This window comes from Lissotriton vulgaris, unplaced genomic scaffold (genome assembly GCF_964263255.1).
Source record: "Lissotriton vulgaris unplaced genomic scaffold, aLisVul1.2 SCAFFOLD_247, whole genome shotgun sequence".
Classification (NCBI taxonomy): Eukaryota; Metazoa; Chordata; class Amphibia; order Caudata; family Salamandridae; genus Lissotriton; species Lissotriton vulgaris.
This window is the reverse complement of record NW_028255597.1, coordinates 888,236-909,821: the sequence shown is the minus strand read 5'-3', so window position 1 is coordinate 909,821 and position 21,586 is coordinate 888,236. Positions and strand designations below refer to the sequence as shown.

Genomic DNA, 21,586 nt, shown 5'->3' with positions numbered 1-21,586 from the left:
GTTCGAGGCATGTGGGCTGCTGAATTCATATCTTAGCATAGACTGTATAGCAGTTTCTCCTCTAGCGGTGGTCACCTGTATCAGCTGCATTGGTTTGAAAAAGAGTTTTAAGGACAGCCTGGCCTACAGCAGCTTGTTGCTTAGCTTGCACGTCAACACAGTAGTGTTTAGTGAAAGTGTGCATGGTAGACCATGTAGCTGCCCTACATATGTCTTCTAAGGGAATATTTCCTAGAAAAGCCTTGGATGCCCCCATTTTGCGCGTTGAGCAGGCTTTTAGGGACTGTTAGAGTGCGCTTTGGCTTTTGATAGCCTATTTGAATGCATTTAACTATTCATCTGGCTATTCCAGTCTTAGAAATTGGATTACCCTTATGTTGTGGTGAAAAAGCAACAAATAGTTGCTTTGTCTTTCTGAATGATTTTGTTCTGTCAACGTAATATAGCAGAGCTCTTTTAACGTCTAGTGTGTGTAGAGCTCTTTCAGCCACGGACTGCAGGTTTTGGAAGAAAGCTGGCAATTCTATGGACTGATTTATATGGAAAGTGGAGATAACTTTTGGCATAAATTTAGGGTTTGTACGAAACACTACCTTATTGTGGTGTATTTGCATGAAAGGTTCCTGAATGGTTAGTGCCTGTAGCTCATTCACTCGCCTGAGGGAGGTAATGGCAATTAAAAATGCCACCTTCCATGTTAAGAACTGTAGTTCGCATGAATGAAGTGGTTCGAAGGGGGGTCCTATGAGTCTGGTAAGCACTACGTTTAAGTTCCAGACTGGAGAAGGTGGATGCTTTGGAGGGATAATTCTTTTAAGTCCTTCCATAAAAGCTTTGATAGGTGGTATTCTGAATAGGGACACATGTTGTCTGTTTTGAAGATATGCTGCTATAGCAGCAAGGTGTAGCCTTATGGATGAGTATGCTAGGTTACATCTTTGAAGATGCAGTAGGTAACAGATTAAGTTTTGGATGGAGGCATCTAATGGATTGATTTGGTTATTACAATAAATTACAAATCTTTTCCATTTAGCTGCGTAGCAGGCTCTGGTAGTGGGACGCCTTGCTTCCTGATAACGTTCATGCAGTCTGGAGTAAAGTTAAGATATCCGAACTCTAAGACCTCAGGAGACAGATCGCTAGGTTCATCTGATTGGGATTTGGGTGTCTGATTTCTCCATGGTTCTGTGTTAGCAATTGTGGCGAAAGGCGCAGTCTTTGGTGAGGAACTACTGAGAGTTCTTGGAGCGTTGTGTACCATGGCTGTCTTGCCCATGTGGGAACAACCAGGATCATTGTGAGTGACTGTTGCCTTAGTTTGCGTGCCACTAATGGAATCAGTGGGGTTGGTGGAAAAGCGTACGCAAATTTGCCTGGCCAGTTCATCCATATCGCATTGCCTTGTGACAACGGGTGTGGGAACTTGGCGGAAAAGGACGGGCATTTTGAGTTTTTGTTTGTGGCAAAAGATCTATTTCTGGATGTCCCCACTTTTGGAAGAATGGTAGGAGAACTTGAGGGTGAATCTCCCATTGGTGTATTTGTTGACTGTGTCGGCTTCGTAGATCTGCTATTTGATTGTCTATTCCTGGGAGGTGTTCTGCCAGGAGGTAAATGATTTGTGGAATTGCCCACTTCCATATGCTCTGGGCTAGATGAGATAGCTGCAGAGAGTGTCCCTCCCTGTTTTTGGATGTAGTGAATGGCTGTCATGTTGTCCGTCCGGATTAACACAGCCTTGTTGCACAAGTATTTCTGAAAGGCTTTCATTGCTAGAAATAATGTAAGTAACTAAGTGGTTTATATGTAGTGTCTTTTGCTTGACTGTCCCGAGACCTTGGACTGTGTATTGAAGGAGATGGGCTCCCCAACCTGTCAGTGATGCATCCGCTGTTAATACTACCCGTGGAACTGGCTCTTGGAACAGTCGGCCCTTAGAAAGGTTTTATGGGTTCCACCACTGCAGAGAGCTGTAAGTGCGACTGTCTACCAACACTAGGTCTTTTAGTTGTCCTTGAGCTTGGTTCCACTGCCGTGCTAGGCCTTCCTGTAAGGGACGCATTTGAAGCCGAGCATGAGGGACGATGAATATGCAGGAGGCCATCATGCCTATAAGCTGCATGAACACTCGAGCTGGCAGGGAGTGTTGTGGCAGAAATCTTTGAGTGAGAGACTGTATGTTGGCTATCCTGGCTGGCTTTCACCACCGAGGTATCTATTATTGCTCCCAGATATTGTTGTATGTGTGAGGGTTGCAGATGTGATTTGGGGTAATTTATGGAAAATCCTAGCACGTGGAGTAGCTGGATTGTCTTAGGTATGGCTGGCACACTGTGCGTAAGAGTTGGCTTTTATGCGCCAATCGTCTAGGTAGGGGAACACATGGATGTGTTGCCTTCTGAGGTGTGCTGCTACTACTGCTAGGCATTTTGTAAAAACTCTTGTTGCCGTAGTTACCCCGAAGGGGAGAACTTTGAATTGATAGTGGTGACCTTCTATTGTGAACCTGAGGTATCTCCTGTGAGCTGGATGTATAGGGATGTGAAAGTATGCACCTTTGAGGTCTAATGTAGCAAGGAAGTCCCCTTGCTGGAGTAGTGGGAGTACTTGTAGAGTGATCATATGGAAATGCTCTGAGAGTATGTATTGGTTCAGATGTCTGAGGTCTAATATTGGTCGGAGGGACCCGTCTTTTTTGGGAATGAGGAAGTATAGAGAGTATACTCCTGTCCCTTGATGTTTAAAGGGGACTGGCTCTATGGCACCCTTTTCTAGCATGGATAGTACCTCTTGTTGTAACAGTGTGATGAGTTCTTTGGACATTGGACGGTGTTTGGGAGGTATGTTGGGTGGAGTAGAAGTGAGTTTCAGGCAGTAACCATACTGGATAATTTGTCTCACCCACCTGTCTGTGGTAATGGCGTTCCAGACTGATAGGAATTGAGTTATTCTGCCTCCGACTGGTGTTAAGTGGTCTGGAGGGAGTGTGAACAAGTCATTGTTTGTTGGCGGTGGAGGCTCTGGTGTTATTACCACCAGGTCCTCTGACCTTGTTATTGTTCCCTCTATAATTTCCTCTATTGGAGTCTTTATTAAAGGTGCCTTGTGTAGTAATTTTAAAGGATGAAAAGGTTTGGGATGTGTTGCCTCTGCCTGAGCCTCGAAAAGAGGAGCGAAGAAAGGAGCTCCTAGACTGTTGAAATTGAAGTGCACCCATGGACTTAGCGGTGTCAGTATCTTTTTTCATCTTTTCTAAGATGGTATCAACTGCAGGGCCAAACAAGAAATCTTCGTTAATGGGTTGATTGAGTATTGTAGATTGGACTACATTCTTAAAACCTAAGATGCGGAACCAGGCATGCCCGCGTAGCAACACTTTAGTGTTCACAGACCTAGCGGCTGTATCAGCTGCATCAAGGGCGCACTTTATGGATGCGTTAGTGATGAATTTCCCTTCCGGTAGCGGGTCATTTGCTTTTGCCTTATAGGGTTCTGGTAGATGTTGTAATAATCGATTACAACCCCTGATATAAGAGGGGTTGGTTTATATTTCTTTTCAATTCTTGGATTGAGGACACGCGCCCTGGCTGGGTCTTTAAAGAGGTCTGGTATATGCTTTAATACTCCCTTCAGCATGTGGAGTATACGTACACTCTTCTCTGATGTTGGGAAGGTATTAAATAGGAAATCCTTACTGAGCTGCTCTGTCTACCAGCTGGTTAAAAGCGACAGTGTCGTCAGTAGGAGATGGCTTTGTGGGGTATGGCGAGGTATCGGGTATGGGTTGTTTATCATATGGGTCATTCTGATCGTCCCATGTGTTATCCTAGTCTCCTACCTCATCATAATGTGGAGGTGTAGGAGAATATGGAACGTAAGGCATGTTCGAAGTGAAAGGAGGAGGTGTGAAAGGTCTAGAAGGTCTAGAAGGGGATGTCCCAAAGTCCTTTTTCTTAGGAGGAACAGGAGAAGGTGCTTCAGTGTTCCGTTCTCTCTTGTTTTTATTGTAAACTGATATATGTCCTGTATCAGGTTCAGTCTGTTTTGGTCTGGGCTCACTGGATCAGGATGGAAAAGTTCTTCTTCCACTGTCCGTGGCTTTGGCGCCGATGTTTTTGGATCGATTGCTTGCTTGTTCTTATATTTCTGTGGAGCTTTTTTCAGCTCAACATCCTTTGTCGGCTCGGCTGCTCTTTTCGGCTCTACGGCCTTGTTTGACTCAACGACCTTCTTCGGTTCGACGGTCTTTTTCTGGTCGACTGCCTTTTTCGGTTCAACGGCCTTCTTCGGGTCGGCGGTAGTCTTCGGGTCGACGACCTTCTTTGGGTCGATTCCCTTTTTCGGGTCGATGACCTTCTTTGGGTCGACAGTGATCTTTGGATCAACGACCTTCTTCGGGTCGACGGTCTTTTTCGGATCGACGACCTTCTTTGGCTGGACGGCCTGTTTCGGATCGATAACTTTTTTGGTGTCGGGGCCCGTTCTCGGCACTGCGGCCGTTTTTGAGTCGACGTCCTTCTTGGGAAGTGTTTTGCTCGGTCCCGGGGTACCGGAAGGCTTTGGTATAGTCTTCGGAGCCGAGCCGGAAGGCGGGGCTTCTGAAGCGGTGTTTCGGTCGCGTCTAAGGCTTTTAGGCGATGCTTTGACCTGAGCCTTGTCTGGAGGTGGAGACAGGGTAGGGGCTTTGGTACTCATGGTTTGCCCCGGTGGGATCTCGTCATCGGAGTCTGACTGGTCTTCTACTGTTACTAGCTCTAGGTCGGAGTCCGCTGCCACTGGGAGTTCATGTTCGTCGTAGAAAATGTTATCCGGTTCTGGTGCCTGACGTTGCATCTCTTGTCGAGCAGCTCTTCGGTTCCGGATAGTTTTCTTCAACCGGAACTGAGCACAACCTGGACAGTTTTCTTCGTTGTGCTCCGGAGATAGGCACCTGTTGCATACTGTATGCTTATCGCTATGTGGAAACTTGGATCAACATTGTGGGCATCTTTTAAACGGGGTCCTTTCCATCGGCAGGAGGCCCACGTGGAATCGAAAAGGTCCAACGGCCCGCGTCGACTACCAGAGATAGATGGAAAGGGTTGTTGGGTCGAGGGATACCGAGCGGAAACAATACCATCGCAAGTATAAGGTTTTTGGCCTTAGAAATTTGGAAAACTTCGGTCCCGAAGTTGGAGTTGTCGAAGTGCATCCGAACCCAATGGCAGAGAAAAACAATCTGAAGATGGAGAAGATGCCCATGCGCAATGTAGTCCAGGGGAGGAGTCACCTATCTCGTGATACTTCGAAGACTCTTCCAAGACAACAGGTGCAAACATCCGGACCCAACTCTAGGCGGCGATCTATGCTAAGATATGAATTCAGCAGCCAACATGCCTCGAACTGAGTTTTAGCAGCCAGAATTATTCCATGGTTCATTCACGAAGATGCAGATTTGGCAGCCAAAAGGCAGCATTATGTTCTAAAGGTACCAACCGCCATTGAGCAGATTCAGAGAGCCCATACACCTTCTGGATTATCCAGAGGATGTGGGTGATGGCACTAAACTTTCTTGATCTCCAGAACTTACTATGAAGGTTCAAACCTACTGCAAATAGTCTTCAGGTTTCCAGCAGCACCAGTACATAATATTGCATTGAGTGGAGTCAAGGAAAATAGCATGCTAATTGTGAAAAGGATCTAAAAAATAATTGTTCACAACAGCAAATCAAACTTCATTCACACTTTCATCAAATGAATAATCAATACTTAAGAACATTCACCAGTTCAGAGTTTATTCAACCTCATGGGGCTCAGTGATGACAAAGAAAGGGGATTCTTGATTTAACACATACCTATACTTCGGTTGTGGGTTCTCTTCATCTTCTGTTAGAGGTTCTGGGGGCATGATAAACACGGTATGCTCACTCTTCTGTGACTCATCCAACTCTATCAGCCTCATGTCTTCCACAAACTCTGCATCAACCTTTCATCAAAAACAAAACAAAAGCTATTATTAAAGTACATTTTAATTAGGTTCTGCAAGTCAACACATTTTATTTCACCATAACAGTTCCCCTTTGGAGCCTTGATCACTAGCAACAACTGATGAACAAGTTACTTACCTTCGGTAACGATATATCTGTAAGAAACATTAGTTAGTATTAGATTCCTTACCTTAGAATATCCCCAGGCGTCAGTCTGGATCCGGAAACTTTTGCGTAGCAGTACCCCTGCGCGTCGGTAGGCGTCGTCTGCAGGCGTCCTCTGCGGCTCCGCGTCCGTCGTCGGCGTCGTGCGCCGTGATGACGTCGCTGGAGTATATAGACGCGCGCTGACGTCAGTTCTTTATACACAGCTTTTCCGCGCCAGAACACGCAGAGCCGTGTGAGAACCAACACTGGTGCCATTTTGAAACTAGGGCCCTGAAAGGGATGTCCTTAACCCTAGGTATTAGTTCGCAGAACGGGAAGGATGGGTGGGTTCGGTAAGGAATCTAATACTAACTAATGTTTCTTACAGATATATCGTTACCGAAGGTAAGTAACTTGTTCATCTGAAAGAAACACGTTAGTATTAGATTCCTTACCTTAGAATAGATACCCCAGCAATACCAACCCCGGTGGTGGGTCTGCGAACCAATACATTCCTACACCAGAAAGTCCTGGAGGACAGAACGGCCAAAGAAGCCATCCCTCCGGACTTGACTGTCCAGGCAGTAGTGCCTCGCAAAGGTGTGCAGCGAGGCCCACATAGCCGCCTGGCAAATGTCCTGCAAGGGGACTCCCCGGCCCAGGGCAGTAGTAGCCGCCGTGGCTCGAGTGGAATGGGCCCTCAGCCCAACAGGAGGCTCCTTTCGAGCCAAAGAGTAGCACGCTTTGATGCACAGAACGACCCACCGAGAGATGGTCCGTTTATGTACCGCCCGTCCCTTCTTCGCACCCACGTAGCCAACAAACAGTTGGTCATCCACCCGGAACTGGCGTGTGCGATCCACATAAAATGAAAGCGCACGTTTTGGGTCCAGACGATGGAGCCGCTCTTCATCCTTTGAAGGATGCGGAGGCGGGAAGAAGGAAGGGAGGGTGATGGACTGCCCGATGTGAAAAGCAGAAACTACTTTGGGCAGGAAAGAAGGTCTAGTCCTGAGAACCACCTTGTCAGGATGAATGGACAGGAAAGGAGGTTGGACAGAAAGAGCCTGGAGCTCACTCACTCTCCTGGCAGAGGTGATGGCAACCAGGAAAGCCGTCTTTAAAGTCAGGAGACGGAGAGGACAAGAATGAAGGGGCTCAAAGGGAGCACACATCAAAAAGGTTAGAACCAGGTTCAAGTCCCACTGAGGCATCACAAACGGAACAGGTGGATACATGTGTGTGATGCCCTTCAAGAATCTCGTTACAATTGGGGACTTGAACAAAGAAGGCTGATCAGGAAGCCTTAGAAAGGCTGAGAGGGCCGAAAGGTAGCCCTTGATAGTGCCCAGAGCAGAGCCCTGCTGGGCAAGAGAGAGAAGAAAAAGAAGAACCTTGGAAAGAGGGGCAGAAAGAGGATCCACAGCCTTTGCTGTGCACCATGCCACAAATCTGTTACACCGACAGGCGTATACCGACTTTGTGGAGGGACGCCTCGCTGCCAGAATTACATCACAGACTTCAGGAGGCAAGTCAAATGGCCTCAACTGCCGCCGCTCAATCTCCAAGCATGGAGGTGGAGACTGGACAGGTTCGGGTGGAGGACCGTCCCCTGCTGCTGCGACAGAAGGTCCTCCTGAAGGGGCAGGCGGATCGGGGGACCGACTGACATGCTGAGTAGCTCGGGATACCAGTACCTTCGAGCCCAGTCCGGAGCCACAAGGATAACTTGGGCCCGGTCGCGCCTGATCTTCTTCAGCACTCTGGGCAGAAGTGGTATAGGCGGAAAGGCGTATAACAGACCGCAACTCCACTCGCGCCGAAAGGCGTCGCCGTGCGAGTGCCGTCTTGGAAACTCCAACGCGCAGAACTGATGACATTGCGCGTTCTCTTCTGTGGCGAATAGATCTAACCAAGGCTCTCCCCATTGCAGAAAGAGGCCTTACGCCACGTCCGAGTTCAGACGCCATTCGTGATCCATCGAGCACCGACGGCTGAGTTCGTCCGCCCTGGCATTCAGAGAACCTGCCAGGTGTTGAACCGTCAAAGTCACGCCCTGGCGTTCCAGCCACTGCCAGAGGCGCAGAGCCTCCTGGCAAAGGGTCCACGACCCCACCCCGCCCTGTTTGTTGCAGTACCACATGGCGGTGGTGTTGTCTGTGAACACCTGCACTACACTCCCGTTGACAAAGGGGAGGAATGCCTTCAGCGCTAGACGAATCGCCCGTAGCTCCAACAGGTTGATATGGAGCCGGGACTCCGCCGGAGACCAGATGCCTCTGATCTCCGCCTCTCCCAAGTGGCCTCCCCAGCCCTGGAGGGACGCGTCCGTCACGACAACGTGCTCCGGTTGGGGAAGGGAGAGGGATCTGCCTCTGACCCAATCGCGGTCCGTAAGCCACCACTGCAGTTGTCTCGCAGTGCCCTCCGAGATCAAGACGTGGTCGGACAAGTTGCCCTGATGCTGGGCCCACTGAAACTTCAGGTCCCACTGCAGAGCCCGCATCCGCCACCGGGCGTGATGCACCAGAAGGATGCAGGAAGCCATCAGCCCCAGCAGCCGCAGCGTCAACTCGACCGAGACCCGGGATAGCGGCTGAAAGATGGGAATCAAAGCCTGTATATCCCGGACCCGCCGTTCCGGAGGATAAACCCGAAACTGCGCCGAGTCCAGAACCGCTCCGATGAAAAGGAGCTTTTGAGAGGGACACAGGTGTGATTTCGGCACATTGATGGAGAACCCCAGGTCGTGCAAGAGGTCTGCCGTCATCTGAAGGTGATGGACGACTGTCTGGGGCGAGCCCGCCTTCAACAACCAGTCGTCTAGGTAGGGGAAGACTAAAACCCCTAACCTGCGCAGATGGGCTGCGACCACTGCCATCACCTTTGTGAACACCCGTAGGGCGCTGGTAAGGCCGAAGGGGAGCACGATAAACTGAAAGTGCTCCTGGCCTACCGTGAACCGCAGGTAACGCCGGTGGGCCGGCAGGACGGGGATGTGAAAATACGCATCCTGCAAGTCCAACGCTACCATCCAGTCTTGCGGGTCGAGAGCAGCCAAGACCTGAGCCAATGTCAACATCTTGAACTTCTCCTTCCGGAGGAAGCCGTTGACGTTCCGAAGATCCAAGATAGGACGTAGGCCCCCTTTGTCCTTCTTGGGCACCAGAAAGTAGTGGGAATAGCAACCACGCCCTACTTCTGGCCCAGGAACGCGCTCGATGGCCCCCTTGGCCAAGAGGGCCGTAACTTCCTCCTGCAGAAGTGTCAAGTGGTCCCCCGACACACGGTGGTTCTGCGGTGGCATGGCTGGAGGAGTGGTCTCGAAGGGGAGGGAGTAGCCCCTTCGGACGAGTTGCAGCACCCACCTGTCCGATGTGACTGTGCGCCAGCGGGCGTGGTGATGGCGAACCCTGCCACCCACTGGCGTCACATGGGCCTGAAAGCACGGACTAGGAGGATTTGGAGGCAGATGCTGCGGGGGGAGGTGTGGTCTGACCCCGCCATTGACCCCGACCGCCTCCACGGCGGTTTCCACAGCCGCCACCGCGTTGGAAGGATTGTTGCGGCGCGTGGCTGGCAGCACGTGTGGGGACGCCCCTTCCTTGGCCACGAAAGGAGCGAAACGAACCCGTTTGCTGGCGCTGGGTCGAGAGACCCAAGGACTTGGCCGTGACCCTGGAGTCCTTGAAGCGCTCCAGCGCCTGGTCCGCCTTGTCACCAAAGAGGCGACAGCCATCAAACGGCATGTCCATCAAGGCATTTTGGACATCTGCCGAAAAGTTGGCGGAACTCAGCCAGGCGTGGCGACGAATCGCCACCGTCGTTGACATAGCTCTGCCCAGCGAGTCGGTCGTATCAAGACCACACTGTATGGAATATTTAGCTGCGTCTCGGCCCTCAGCCATAGCCTTGCCGAGCTTTGCCCGCACCTCCATGGGGCATTCTGGCAGCAGTTCCGCGACCGTGTCCCGCACAGAGTGGGTGTAGCGGCCCAAGAGGCATGCGGTGTTGCAAGGCCGCAGTCCCAGACTCAGGGACGAGAAGACCTTCTTACCATACTGGTCATACCTCTTAGATTCCCGGTCGGGCGGGGCCGACGGGAATGCGGTCTGGGAAGTCGAGGCCTGGATCACCAGACTCTCAGGGGTGGGATGGGTGGACAGGAACTTGGGGTCGTCCGGACACGGACGGTGGCGTCTGGCCACGTTCCGATCAACAGGCGAACCTGAAGAGGGCCTGGACCACGTGCCCAACAGAACGTCTGACAAGGCTTCGTTAAACGGCAGCAGTGGCTCCTGTGGGCATGACTGCGGTTTGAAGACCTCAGTGAAGATGTTAGGCCTCACGGCCGCGACGGGGAGCTCAAGGTGTAAGGCCTTGGCAGCCCTCATCAGCACCACTGAATACGCAGCTCCCTCCTCCGATGCCACGGAAGGAGGAGAGACAAAGCCAGGGTTAGGAGAGTCGTCCAGACCACTGGCATCCCCCAAATCACCTGTCCAGTCCACGTCATACTGACACTCACGGGACAGAGGGTCCTCAGACCCCTCCCAACCTTCCCCGTACTCTTCATCATCTCCATATTCGGAGTCAACGATGTAGACCGGCTCCTCGGGGTTGACAGGCCCCATCGGCGTCGAGCCCGGCGTCGAGCGACGTCGGTTCGACTCCGCGTCCGGAGTCGGGGAGGGTGTGGGGACGACGCCGCCCGGAGCCGGCACAGGAGAACCGGCGCCGCGCGGGGGCGGCGTCGGGGGCAACCCCGATGGAATCGGCGCCGGAGCGGCCGGCAGACCACCCGGCGTCGACCCCGAAGGCCCTTGCGGCGCCGGGGTCGGAGCCGTCGGCGGCACCGGGGCCGGAGCACCCGATGGCGTCGAGTCAGGGACACCCGAGCCGCCAGGGCCCCCAGACGGGTTCACTGGGCCCGAAGGCGCCGGAAGCCCCCGTCGGAGAAGTGAGCGCCCGCATGGCCATGAGGAACGCCTCAATCTCCTCAGGCGTCGCACCTTGCCCAGGGACCGGAGGGTATGGAGCAGGCCGCGCCGGCGACTCTCGCGGAGCCGCGGGGTTGGGGTCACCCGAACCCCCGGCCGCGTCGTGCGAGCGTCGGGGGGAGTCGGGGGTACGATGACGACGCCCCGACTTCTTGTGTTTCTTACCTGAAGAGCCCGACGAATGGTGGCGACTTCCGGAAGCGTCCGGCGCGGCTCCGCGACCGCTCCCTCGAACGCTCCCTGGACCTCCGGCCGGACGCGGGGCCCACACCCGGAGCTCGAGTAGCTTGCGGGACCGCTCCCGTTTAGCCTTATTAGTCAGAGCCCGGCAATCGACGCAGGCGTCCACGTCGTGGTCGGGGCCCAGGCACCGGAGGCAGAGTCGGTGATGGTCCGTGACCGACATCGTGCGGTCACAACCGTCACAATTCTTGAAACCGGGCATCCTACCAGGCACCAAAAAGAGATACAGAAAGTTAACAAACTAGGTCAAAAGACCGGAGTACTGCTCTTCGGATCTGCACTAACTGGCGCGGAAAAAAGAAGAACTGACGTCAGCGCGCGGAGGCGGCGTCTATATACTCCAGCGACGTTATCACGGCGCACGACGCCGACGACGGACGCGGAGCCGCAGGGGACGCCTGCAGACGACGCCTACCGACGCGCAGGGGTACTGCTACGCAAAAGTTTCCGGATCCAGACTGACGCCTGGGGATATTCTAAGGTAAGGAATCTAATACTAACGTGTTTCTTTCAGATACACTCTTCCGCTAATGAAGTCTTACCAGTGTTCAGCCTTATAATCATGGCAAATGTTAATTAAATGAATACTGCATTCCAAACCATAATTGCCTTAAGCCAGTCATGACCCAACCAACTGCAATTTTATAATATCTCAACATTGGTCGAGAAAAGACTGAAGTCTATCTGGTGTCGGACATCAGAATCTGGTATAAGCATCAACTAGGAAGGGCCTGGTGCAGGCCTTGGAATTCAATGCCTGTACCATAGTTAATATGGTGCCTGGAGTGGGTCCTAAGGAGTTAGATGGTGCAGAAACCAGAGACACTGCAAGTCACCTGACTGGAGGACCCTGCAGTTCTTTTTGCCTTGAAGGGAAAACAGAGAGAGTTGGCAGTGCACTAAAAATCTGCAGTAAGGCCTACCTGATGCATCAAACTGCTGCCGCATTGCTGATGGCCAGAGGAAGTTTGTAAGAGCAGGTATCAGTTGAGGAATCTGCTCCGGCACCGTAACCTAGAGTGAGACAGGCTGTATCCAAAGATAAGGCACAAGGGCATCAGAGTCAGAGTGGGAGAAGAGGTTGAGTCTGGTTTTAATTTTTTGTTTGGACTTACTGGAGGACTTCAACCATGAAGTACACCTCTTGCAGTAATGGACTGAGGAATGAAATAAAGACTGCGTCCTCACCTTGGAGCACGATGTATACGAGGTCCATGACTTATGTTCCGCAACATACAGTCTCACTTCAGTCCTGCATTCGCCTTCAGGTGCATGAGGGTGCAATTGTCATATGATGGAGTCCTGACCGGAGACCAGACACCCAATGAACACGTTACTTCCCTTCAGTAATGCCTTATCTGGTGGAAACTATCTAGCTTGCGGATTCCCTACCTTAGGGTATCACCTAGGTGTCAGACTAGATCTGGACATTTTTCAGCAATCCCTTGAGTACTGGTAGGTGGTGTTTTGCTCTGTGTTGCATCCTCTGAGCTAGAAGAGATTTGTGTGGTGTCTATATAGGTGCCACCCCCGTGTGCTGACCTTGGTTAACTGTTTTTCCACCAAAAGCCCGGAGCCAAGCCAAGGAAGTAGCAACTAGTGTGCCAAGTGAGGTCCTACAGGATCTCTGTAGTTGAGATTTAAAAACAGTACGCAGAATGGGAAGGATGGGAGAGTCTGGAAGGAATTCATAGCTAGAGTCTCTACGAAATAAGGCTTTACCAAAGATAAGTAACTTGTTCATCCAATAGAGACTTCTAGCTAGAGATTCCGTACCTTACAATAGATACCAAAGTAGTCTCTCCCAGGAGGTGGGTTTGCGGACTATTCATACAAAAATTCCTGGAGTACATAGCCATCTCAGTGCTGCATGGTGCCAGCTAGCAGCAAGCAGTTGTACTCCTGGGGAAATTTCCAGATCCAGTCTGGTGCACAGAGAGTAATCGAAGTAGAGGAATCTACAGTTAGAGGTATCCGTCAGACCAAGCATGCTCGAATTCCAACACTTTGTTACTGCAGTCATGCAGCAAGAGTAAAAGCAACAACACACAAGGAGGAGTTATACAAAACTTCAGAAAGAGTAATAGTTGAGATATCGAACATTGGATGGGAGGTTGCTGCACAAAGGGACGATGCATATATGAAGGCACTTGTGGACAAGAAAGGAAGCTTGAAATCTACTCAATGCAAAATTGATAATCTAATGACCAGCATGCAACAATTAAAAGAGACATTGGACAAGCAGCAAGGATGACTAAACCAATGTCCTCTGAGCACACTGTTATTAATTCCTTCTTCAGTTATGGCACAAATCTTATGGTAGATGTCACTTTGAAGTCATTCTTGATAAATAGTCAAAGTCTTTTCCAATCAAGGTTTCAAAGTCCTTCCGCATTTATTTTCATGTCATCAGCAATTCTCTTGACATTCAATGTAGATGGTACATAAGCCAACACGTGTTTCATCGTGCAATTATACCACACTTTGACTTCCTCAGGGCTGCAACTAAATAAACAGTACCCATAAATAAAACACGGTCTGCAAATGTCATATTCTTTGAGGTGTGTAAAGTACCAATCACCCCCGATTTAACTATGGGTGTACTTTATACTTGGAGTGGTAAGACTATCCTTCCATTCTTTTCTATATAGACCTACACGGAAAGCAGAGCTTACACTAAAACGGGGGCGATTGGTACTTTACACACCTCAAAGAATATGACATTTGCAGACCGTGTTTGGATCACTAGATGTGGTCTATATATGAATCTCAGAGGTTGAAAACAACCTGTCCACCTCTAATGAAAAAATGTTATGAATGTAGGTGGTTATTGTGCTCATTATAGCAAGAACAACCATGTGGAGGCCACGTGTTATGGAACGAACATCAGGATTGTTGTCCTGGCAAAATAAACAATGATGGGGAAGCTGGAGCAGTTAGCCAAATGGCTGCTGAAGGAGCTGCTTGTCAGAACAAGTTATTCAGATGAATTTGCAGTTTAGAACATGAAGATTGTTATTCCCAAGGCTGCCGCCAACAGCACCCTCTAGGCCAATACCTGCAACGTTCTAAAACTATTGAAGAAGAGATCTAGCTCTTTGCTTAGCTAGGGGAAAGAGATCATTGAAATATCAAGGTAGCTCCTTCCACTGGAACATAACTTAACATCAAGCATACAAGATAACAGACATACACATGTGGAGTTCAAGAGATTGATACAATCCCATGGTAAACGTCTAATGTTCTATTTGGTTAGACTCAACTCATGCTAATGGGAAACTGTATTTCTTTACTTAAGCAGCTGAGGCACCAAAATCAATCAAGAACATGACTGGCAGAAATAGAAAGACTGCAGCGCCTTAGAAGATGAAGCACCACAGCTTTTGAAGACATTGGGAATTGCATGCAATATAGCATGGCTCAAGTATGTAGAAGGACTATGTTACTGACTGATAGATATTAGAAATATCAGGATATGACAGAAGTAATACACATTGAAATGCTAGGTCACTAAACTGTGCTGACTCGCAGCCTTGAGAAAGTTATAGCAGGAACTAGGTAAAGTCGCATTATAGGTAGTGAGTGGAGGGCACAATTCATTCCCCTGTGCAGTAGCACAGGTCAATAGGGGTGCAGCAGTTGGTGTATCACCTCCAAGAAAAATTGTGACTGCTTGGTAGATGAATGGGATATAAGCAAGCCATTTATTATTTCTTTTTCCTGCATCAAGAAGCATACTTTTAAAGGTAGTCACAGGTTGGAATTCAACTGATTGCAAAAAACTACTGTTAATTTCTACTCCATTTAAATGTATGCTTACAATTGTCGGTCTACAAACTTTATGTATTTTGTTCATCGAGGTATCAAGTATGGCAAAACATACATCAGTTTGAAGAATTAGGATAGTATGAAATCCTATGTTACATTATGTGATGATTTGAAAACACATCCTTTAATGACACCATGCTGGAATCAAGGTGAAGGAGACATAGGGGAGGGCATCTGAAAATACTGCTAACCCAAAAAGATGTGAAAATCAAATATGCTACCTTTCAACAGTTTAGATATATATTACCACTAACGGAATAACAAATAACACAGCGCCACTCAATGTTTGAGAGAGACGGAGGGTCATATTCTAAGCAATGTATAAAACAACTTGTTAGAAAGGTGATCCTAGGGGGGAGGCAGAAGTTGTCTGGCCGACCACCCCGAGACCCACCTCTCCTTCTGGAGTTGGCCGAGCGCCGTCGAGAGGCCTCCTGGCGAGGTTCCTCTCCTAGAATCGTACAGCCGAGCAATCACACCACTACAAATGGACACCACGCAAGGATAGATTCTTAGAGCTTTTATCAGCAATCAAGGCAGGTTCTTTCAGCAATAGGTACAAACGGATCGAGGGATCCTTAATGTCTCGGTAACTGTGGGAATAGGGTAGCGGGACAGTCTTAGTACAAGCCTGGCACAGGGATTCCCTACACTCAGCTCTCGGTCCTCGAGCTGGGGGGGTTCCGCAAGGTAGAGCCGCGACGTCGTCAGCAGGGCTCCGAGATGGTTCAGCGAGGTCGGGCCGCGGCATTGCCAGCAGGGCTCCAAAGGTGGTTTAGCGAGGTCGGGCCGCGGCAGCGCCAGCAGGGCTCCGAAGATGGTTTAGCGAGGTCGGGCTGCGGCAGCGCCAGCAGGGCTCCGAAGATGGAGAGCCGGGGGTCGCCAGGAGTGGCGGCTCTCGTGAAGGTTGGAGGGGGGTAGCTTCAGGCCGGAGGACAGGGGTCGATGTCGTCCAGGGCCCGCCATGTGCGAGGAGTGGGACCACGCCATGAGGCCGGGTCCAACACAACTCAAGACAAAATAAAAGCTAACAATATGGTATTTTGTTATTCCTCTTTTGTAGTTATGCCCTGCTTGAAAAGCAACGTGTGCGCATCATCGGTAGATCAAATGCATTACTAGCATACATTGCACATTATCTTCACTCAGTGCCCGTGTCATCCTGAAAAATGTGCATTCCTTTCAGTGTATATCCCCGTTATGCTTCCGTTTTAATTTGAAGTCATTTGGTACTGCACGCTTCAAGTTCCAAGGATAAGTAGAGCGCTTTATAGGGAAAATATTTTTGCAGCATGGGCATCTCCACTATGTACATAGAATAGTGCGGTTTGTACAAATCCCTAGGCACAAGTGAGTCACACACGAATGTGCCATTTTACCCATATATTTAGCAAAATGCACCACAGGAACCCATGTTTTCATAAATGTCTCTAGGAAACAGTCCACATTCAAATTGGGAGCAGTATAGCTCACCTGCTACAGGTAATCACTCAGCAGTAGGTGTTTCTCAAAATCCCTGTTTTAATGATGTCAGTAACAGTCTGCACCCTCACTCTGAACATTTTTCAAGCATTACTGCCCCTGAATGTGCAGCGTCACAGAGCTGCACTAACAATGGTAGTGGCATTACTAGGGAAAGGGAATGCAATGAAAGATTTCAGTGTCACTGCGGTGGGGCAGTAGTTGAGTTGTGTTTCTTTTGTAACCGCTTTATGCCACTGTGCCAAAGAAAGGTGCAGATATCAGCAAATAAGAACAATAGTTATTTACCTGTAATCTGTGGTTCTCTAGTATTGGTGTCTTTCTGTCTTTCATAGATTCACATGCCTGAATCATTCCCAGTCGTCGGAGTGGGAGTCTCACGGTATATAAAAAAAGCAATAAATATGCACATAATAACCAAAAAAAACAGTCATTATACATAGTCCAAACTGCAGCCAATCAGGCGACAGCACCCACCAGAATGTTCTCCCCAGAGGCTCAGGCTCTCAGATGTTCTCACACAAGAGTGAAACCAAGAGATAAGAGCATAAAGTAGCCTCTGAGGGGAGATGGGGGGGGGGGGGGGGGGGGTTTGCATGTGAATCTATGAAAGACACCAATACTGGAGAACCACAGATTACAGGTAAGTAACTATTGTTCTTCTCCAGTATTGGGGTGTCTTTCATAGATTCACATGCCTGAATCAGAGTAGATAGCAGTGCCCAAATAATGCTTGGAAGACGCTATTTGTAACATAGTCTGCTTAAGAAAGCATTAGCAATTACATCATAGAAATTCTAACATGTATAAACATATATGAACATTTGCAATCACAAGAGCGTGCACTGAATATATACAAGATAACAAGCGTCTGAAAAGCAGTACAGAGGAGGGAAACAGAGGCTCACCTTATCTGAAAAGATTGCGAAGAACAGCTTGACCCACTGAAGTGTCAGCCTCGCTGGCACATTCCAAACAGTAATGCTTGGTGAAAGTATGTCTGCTGGACCAAGTTGCTGCTCTGCAGATTTGCTGTAGAGGAACACCAGCGAAGAGAGCAGTCGATGAAGACACCACCCTCGTAGAGTGTGCTCTTGGAGTAGTCCGCAAAGGCCTTCCAGCTTGTAGATGGCAAAAGTCAATAGCGACAGAAATCCATGTAGCTATGGTTGGTTTAGACACTGCTTGACCTTGCTGTATCTTTCCGTAGGCAATAAACAATTGATCGGATTTACGAATGGTAGAGGTCCTTTGTAAATAGAACTTAAGACATCTTCTTATGTCAAGGGTATGCAATGCCATCTTCGCAGGGGATTGCGGGTTAGGAAAACATTTTTTCAAGATGACTGGTTCGTTCAGGTGAAAATCCGAAGGCCCTTTAGGCATAAATTTAGGATTTGTACGCAGCAGTACAGAATTGGACGTGAATTGCAAGAAAGGCGAATTGACGGTGAAAGCTTGAATATCACTGACTCTTCTCGATGAAGTCAATGCTAGCAACAGAGAAATCTTAGAAATTTAAGATCCACTCTGTAAATTGGTTCAAATGGTGGCGCATGTGCTGCGCTAGTACCACATTGAGATGCCAGGATGGAGGTGGACGACGTACAGGAGGAAACATCTGGAATAGTCCCTTAAAAAACTGTTGTATTATTCTTGATGAATAAAGAGAATTGGACCCATCCTGTCGGAAGCTTGAAATGGCTACCAGAAAGACCTTTAAAGTTGCATGAGAGAGGCCTGATCTCGCCAAGTGCAAGAAAAAAGGTGATATCTGTTCCGGTGTTGCATGAAATGGGTGAACCCCAGCAGATTGACACCATATGCAGAACCTTTAACATTTAAGTCTGTATGTCTTTATTGTAGCAGGAGCTCGCTCGTTAGGCAGAACCTCCTTGCAATCCGCAGGAATATTTAGATGAGCGAATTCAAGGTGCTCAGGCGCCAGGTAGCTAATTTCAGAGAAGCAGGATCCGGATGGCAAATTTGACCGTTCTGAATGAACAGGAGATTCGCTACTAGTTGAAACTGAATTGGATTGCATTCTGACAGGAGGAGAAGTTCGGTGAACCAGAATCGGTGAGGCCATCTGGGAGCGATGAGGATTAGGCAACAAGGTTCTTTCTTCATCTTCTGGAGAACTCTGGGAACCAACGGTATTGGAGGAAAGGCGTAAGCATATATCTGAGACCAGTTCATCGAAAACGCATTCCCCTGAGAATCTTTGTGGGGAAGCCAGCTTGCAAAGAATTGGCATTTGCTGTTCCTCTTGGTCGCAAAGATGTCCAGATCGGGATGACCCCACTGTTGGAAGGCTCGATCCACCGTAGGTTGATGCAGTTCCCATTCATGGGTGAACACCGTTGACCTACTGAGGGTATCCACCAGAACATTTGAAACTCCCGGCACATGAACTGCTAAGAGATTGATCCTGTGCCGTATCGCCCAAGTCCAGATTTCTTGGGCTTGATTTGATTTGATATTTATATAGCGCAAACTGTCACCCTACGGGTATCCTGGCGCTTCTCACTGAAGAGGGAGACATTGGTGGAAAAGAAGGTTGAGCCGAGTGTATAGGAGGCGGAGATCTAAGCTTTTGCGAAAAGCCAGGTTTTTAGGCTCTTTCGGAATTCCAACAGGGTGTCTGATTGTCTCAGATTCAGGGGAAGTTCATTCCAAAGGCGGGCACCCACCACATTGAATGCCCTCCCTCCTGCCCTGGCCCGTTTGAACCTGGAGACCAACAGAAGGCCGGCACTAGAGGAGCCGAGGTGCCTCTTGGGTTGGTACCACTTGAACTTTTCCTGCAAGGGGATTGGTCCCAGCTTATGCACTGCTCTGAAGATCAGACAGAGAGATTTAAACTGGACCCTTTCCTTGATAGGCAGCCAATACAGCTCTCTCAGAGCCATGGTAGAGGATGAGCTTCGCGGTCTATTGAGTGCTAATTTCGCCGCTGCCGACTGTACTCTCTGCAGTCCCTGGATGATGTATTGAGGGGCACCCGAAAACAGAGAATTGCAGTAATCAAGCCTGCTTAGCACGGTGCTTCTTACCTCCAGGGTGCGTGACTTAGTAGGTAATAGCGGAAGTATTTTTCGTAGCAACAGAATTAAGGAGAGACATACATTAGCGGTCTTATTTGCATGGGACTCCATCTGGAGGTTGTCAATGATCTGAACCCCCAGGTTGCGTACCTTCTTGACCGGTGCTATTGATTCCTCCTCAGGAGTTAATTTAAATTCACAGGGTAGGGGTTTAGATATGTTTGCAGAGGAGCAATACAGCACCTCGGTCTTTCCGCTACTGAATTGAAGGGAATTGCTCCTGAGCCAACCAGCCGTGCATTGCATGCACCGCTGGAAAGTGTCCAGGGGGATCGCATGTTCACATTCTAAGGAGAACGCCAGCTGAGTATCATCAGCATAATTAACTAAGCTGACACCGAAGGATTTAATAATGTGAATCAGGGGCTGCAGGTATATATTAAAGAGAATAGGACTGATCGCAGAGCCCTGCGGATCTCCGTATATTACCAGAGATTTGCTAGAGGAAAATGGTGCTAAGGACACAACCTGCTGTCTCCCCGTCAAAAAGGACTGGAGCCATTGCAATGCTCGTCCCTTCACTCCCAGCCTCCTAAGTCTCTCCACTAGGATGGAATGATTTACCGTGTCGAATGCTGCCGACATATCGAGAATCACTAAAACTGTGGCATTCCCGTTGTCGGCTCGTATGCGCAGGTTGTCCATCATGGTGACAAGCGCCGTCTCAGTCCCATGGCCTGGTCGAAACCCAAATTGGTCTCTATCAAGCAGGAGGTTATCCTCCAGAAAGCACAACAGCGTCCGGCTGACTGCTTTTTCCAGGATTTTGACCAGATGGGGCAGGAGCCTGAAGCTGGCAAGGATTAATGGATCAAGGGCTGGTTTTTTGATCAGCGGGGTAACCACTGCCTGTTTTCAGCTGTCCGGGACAGTTCCTTCCACCAGTGATTGATTGCCGATCTGTCTCAACCATGGGAAGGTTTCTTTACCAAAAGTCTTCCAGACTTTATGAGGGAGGGGATCTAGAGGGGACCCCAACATAACACTGTGCACCAGGCTGTTAAAAAAGTCATCAGTGAGGGTCGGAAATTTATTCAAGACCATTAGCTGGGGAGAATCTTCACCCACCGGTTGTTCTAAGTCATCTTGGCATTCATTGTTGGGATTAAGTATGTTAACAATTTTTGTGATTTTGTCCTGAAAATAGTGAGAGATGTCATCACATAGTTTTTGTGATGCTGCTGCCTTGTGGTTTAAACAGGTAGGAGAAGACAGGTCCTTGGCTTCCTAAGACAGAAGAGCCGACCTTGTTCCTCCCTGTTGGTTTAAGTAATGCATACTTGTAGTATTGTCCGTGCGAACCAATAGTGTGGCTCCTAGATTGATAGTACGAAAGGATTTGAGGGCTAAGAAGACGGCTCTTAGTTCTAGTAGACTGATGTGCCATTTCTTTTGTTGAGGGCTCTATTTTCCGCTGACCTCCAGCCCTTGAAGATGTGCTCCCCAACCTTCGAGAGATGAGTCTGTGGTGATAGTGAAGTTCGGCGTATCCTGAAGGAACGCACATCCCTTCTTTAGATTTCTTTCTTGAGCCCACCAGAAAAATGCCTCCTGCATCCGAGGAGTGATTTGAAGGAGATCTTCGAATGAACCTGAGACTTGTAACCATTGCAGGTTGAGTTCCTCTTGAAGTGGCCTCATTTTGAGGCGGCAATTTATTATCAACGGGATGCAAGAAGAGACCATTCCTAGAAAAGACTTGAACTGTCGGACTGAAACTGACTTTCTTGAGCGTAACATGTGAGCCAGGTTTTGAATTCTCATTTGCCTTTCGTCTGATACGAAAGCTTGAACTAACTGCGTTTCCAACGTC

The 21,586-nt window shown here is 49.1% G+C and overlaps 1 protein-coding gene across 2 annotated transcripts in view; it reads right to left on the bottom strand.

The window, feature by feature from the left end:
- Positions 1 to 21,586, bottom strand: part of DENND4C (DENN domain containing 4C) — a 1,503,495-nt gene that overhangs the window by 775,605 nt on the left and 706,304 nt on the right. For both annotated transcript variants that reach the window (XM_086951990.1, XM_086951991.1), the window contains exon 16: positions 5,835 to 5,965. In XM_086951990.1, the coding sequence (XP_086808116.1) occupies positions 5,835 to 5,965 (131 nt within the window). The remainder of the gene's footprint in view (positions 1 to 5,834; positions 5,966 to 21,586) is intronic.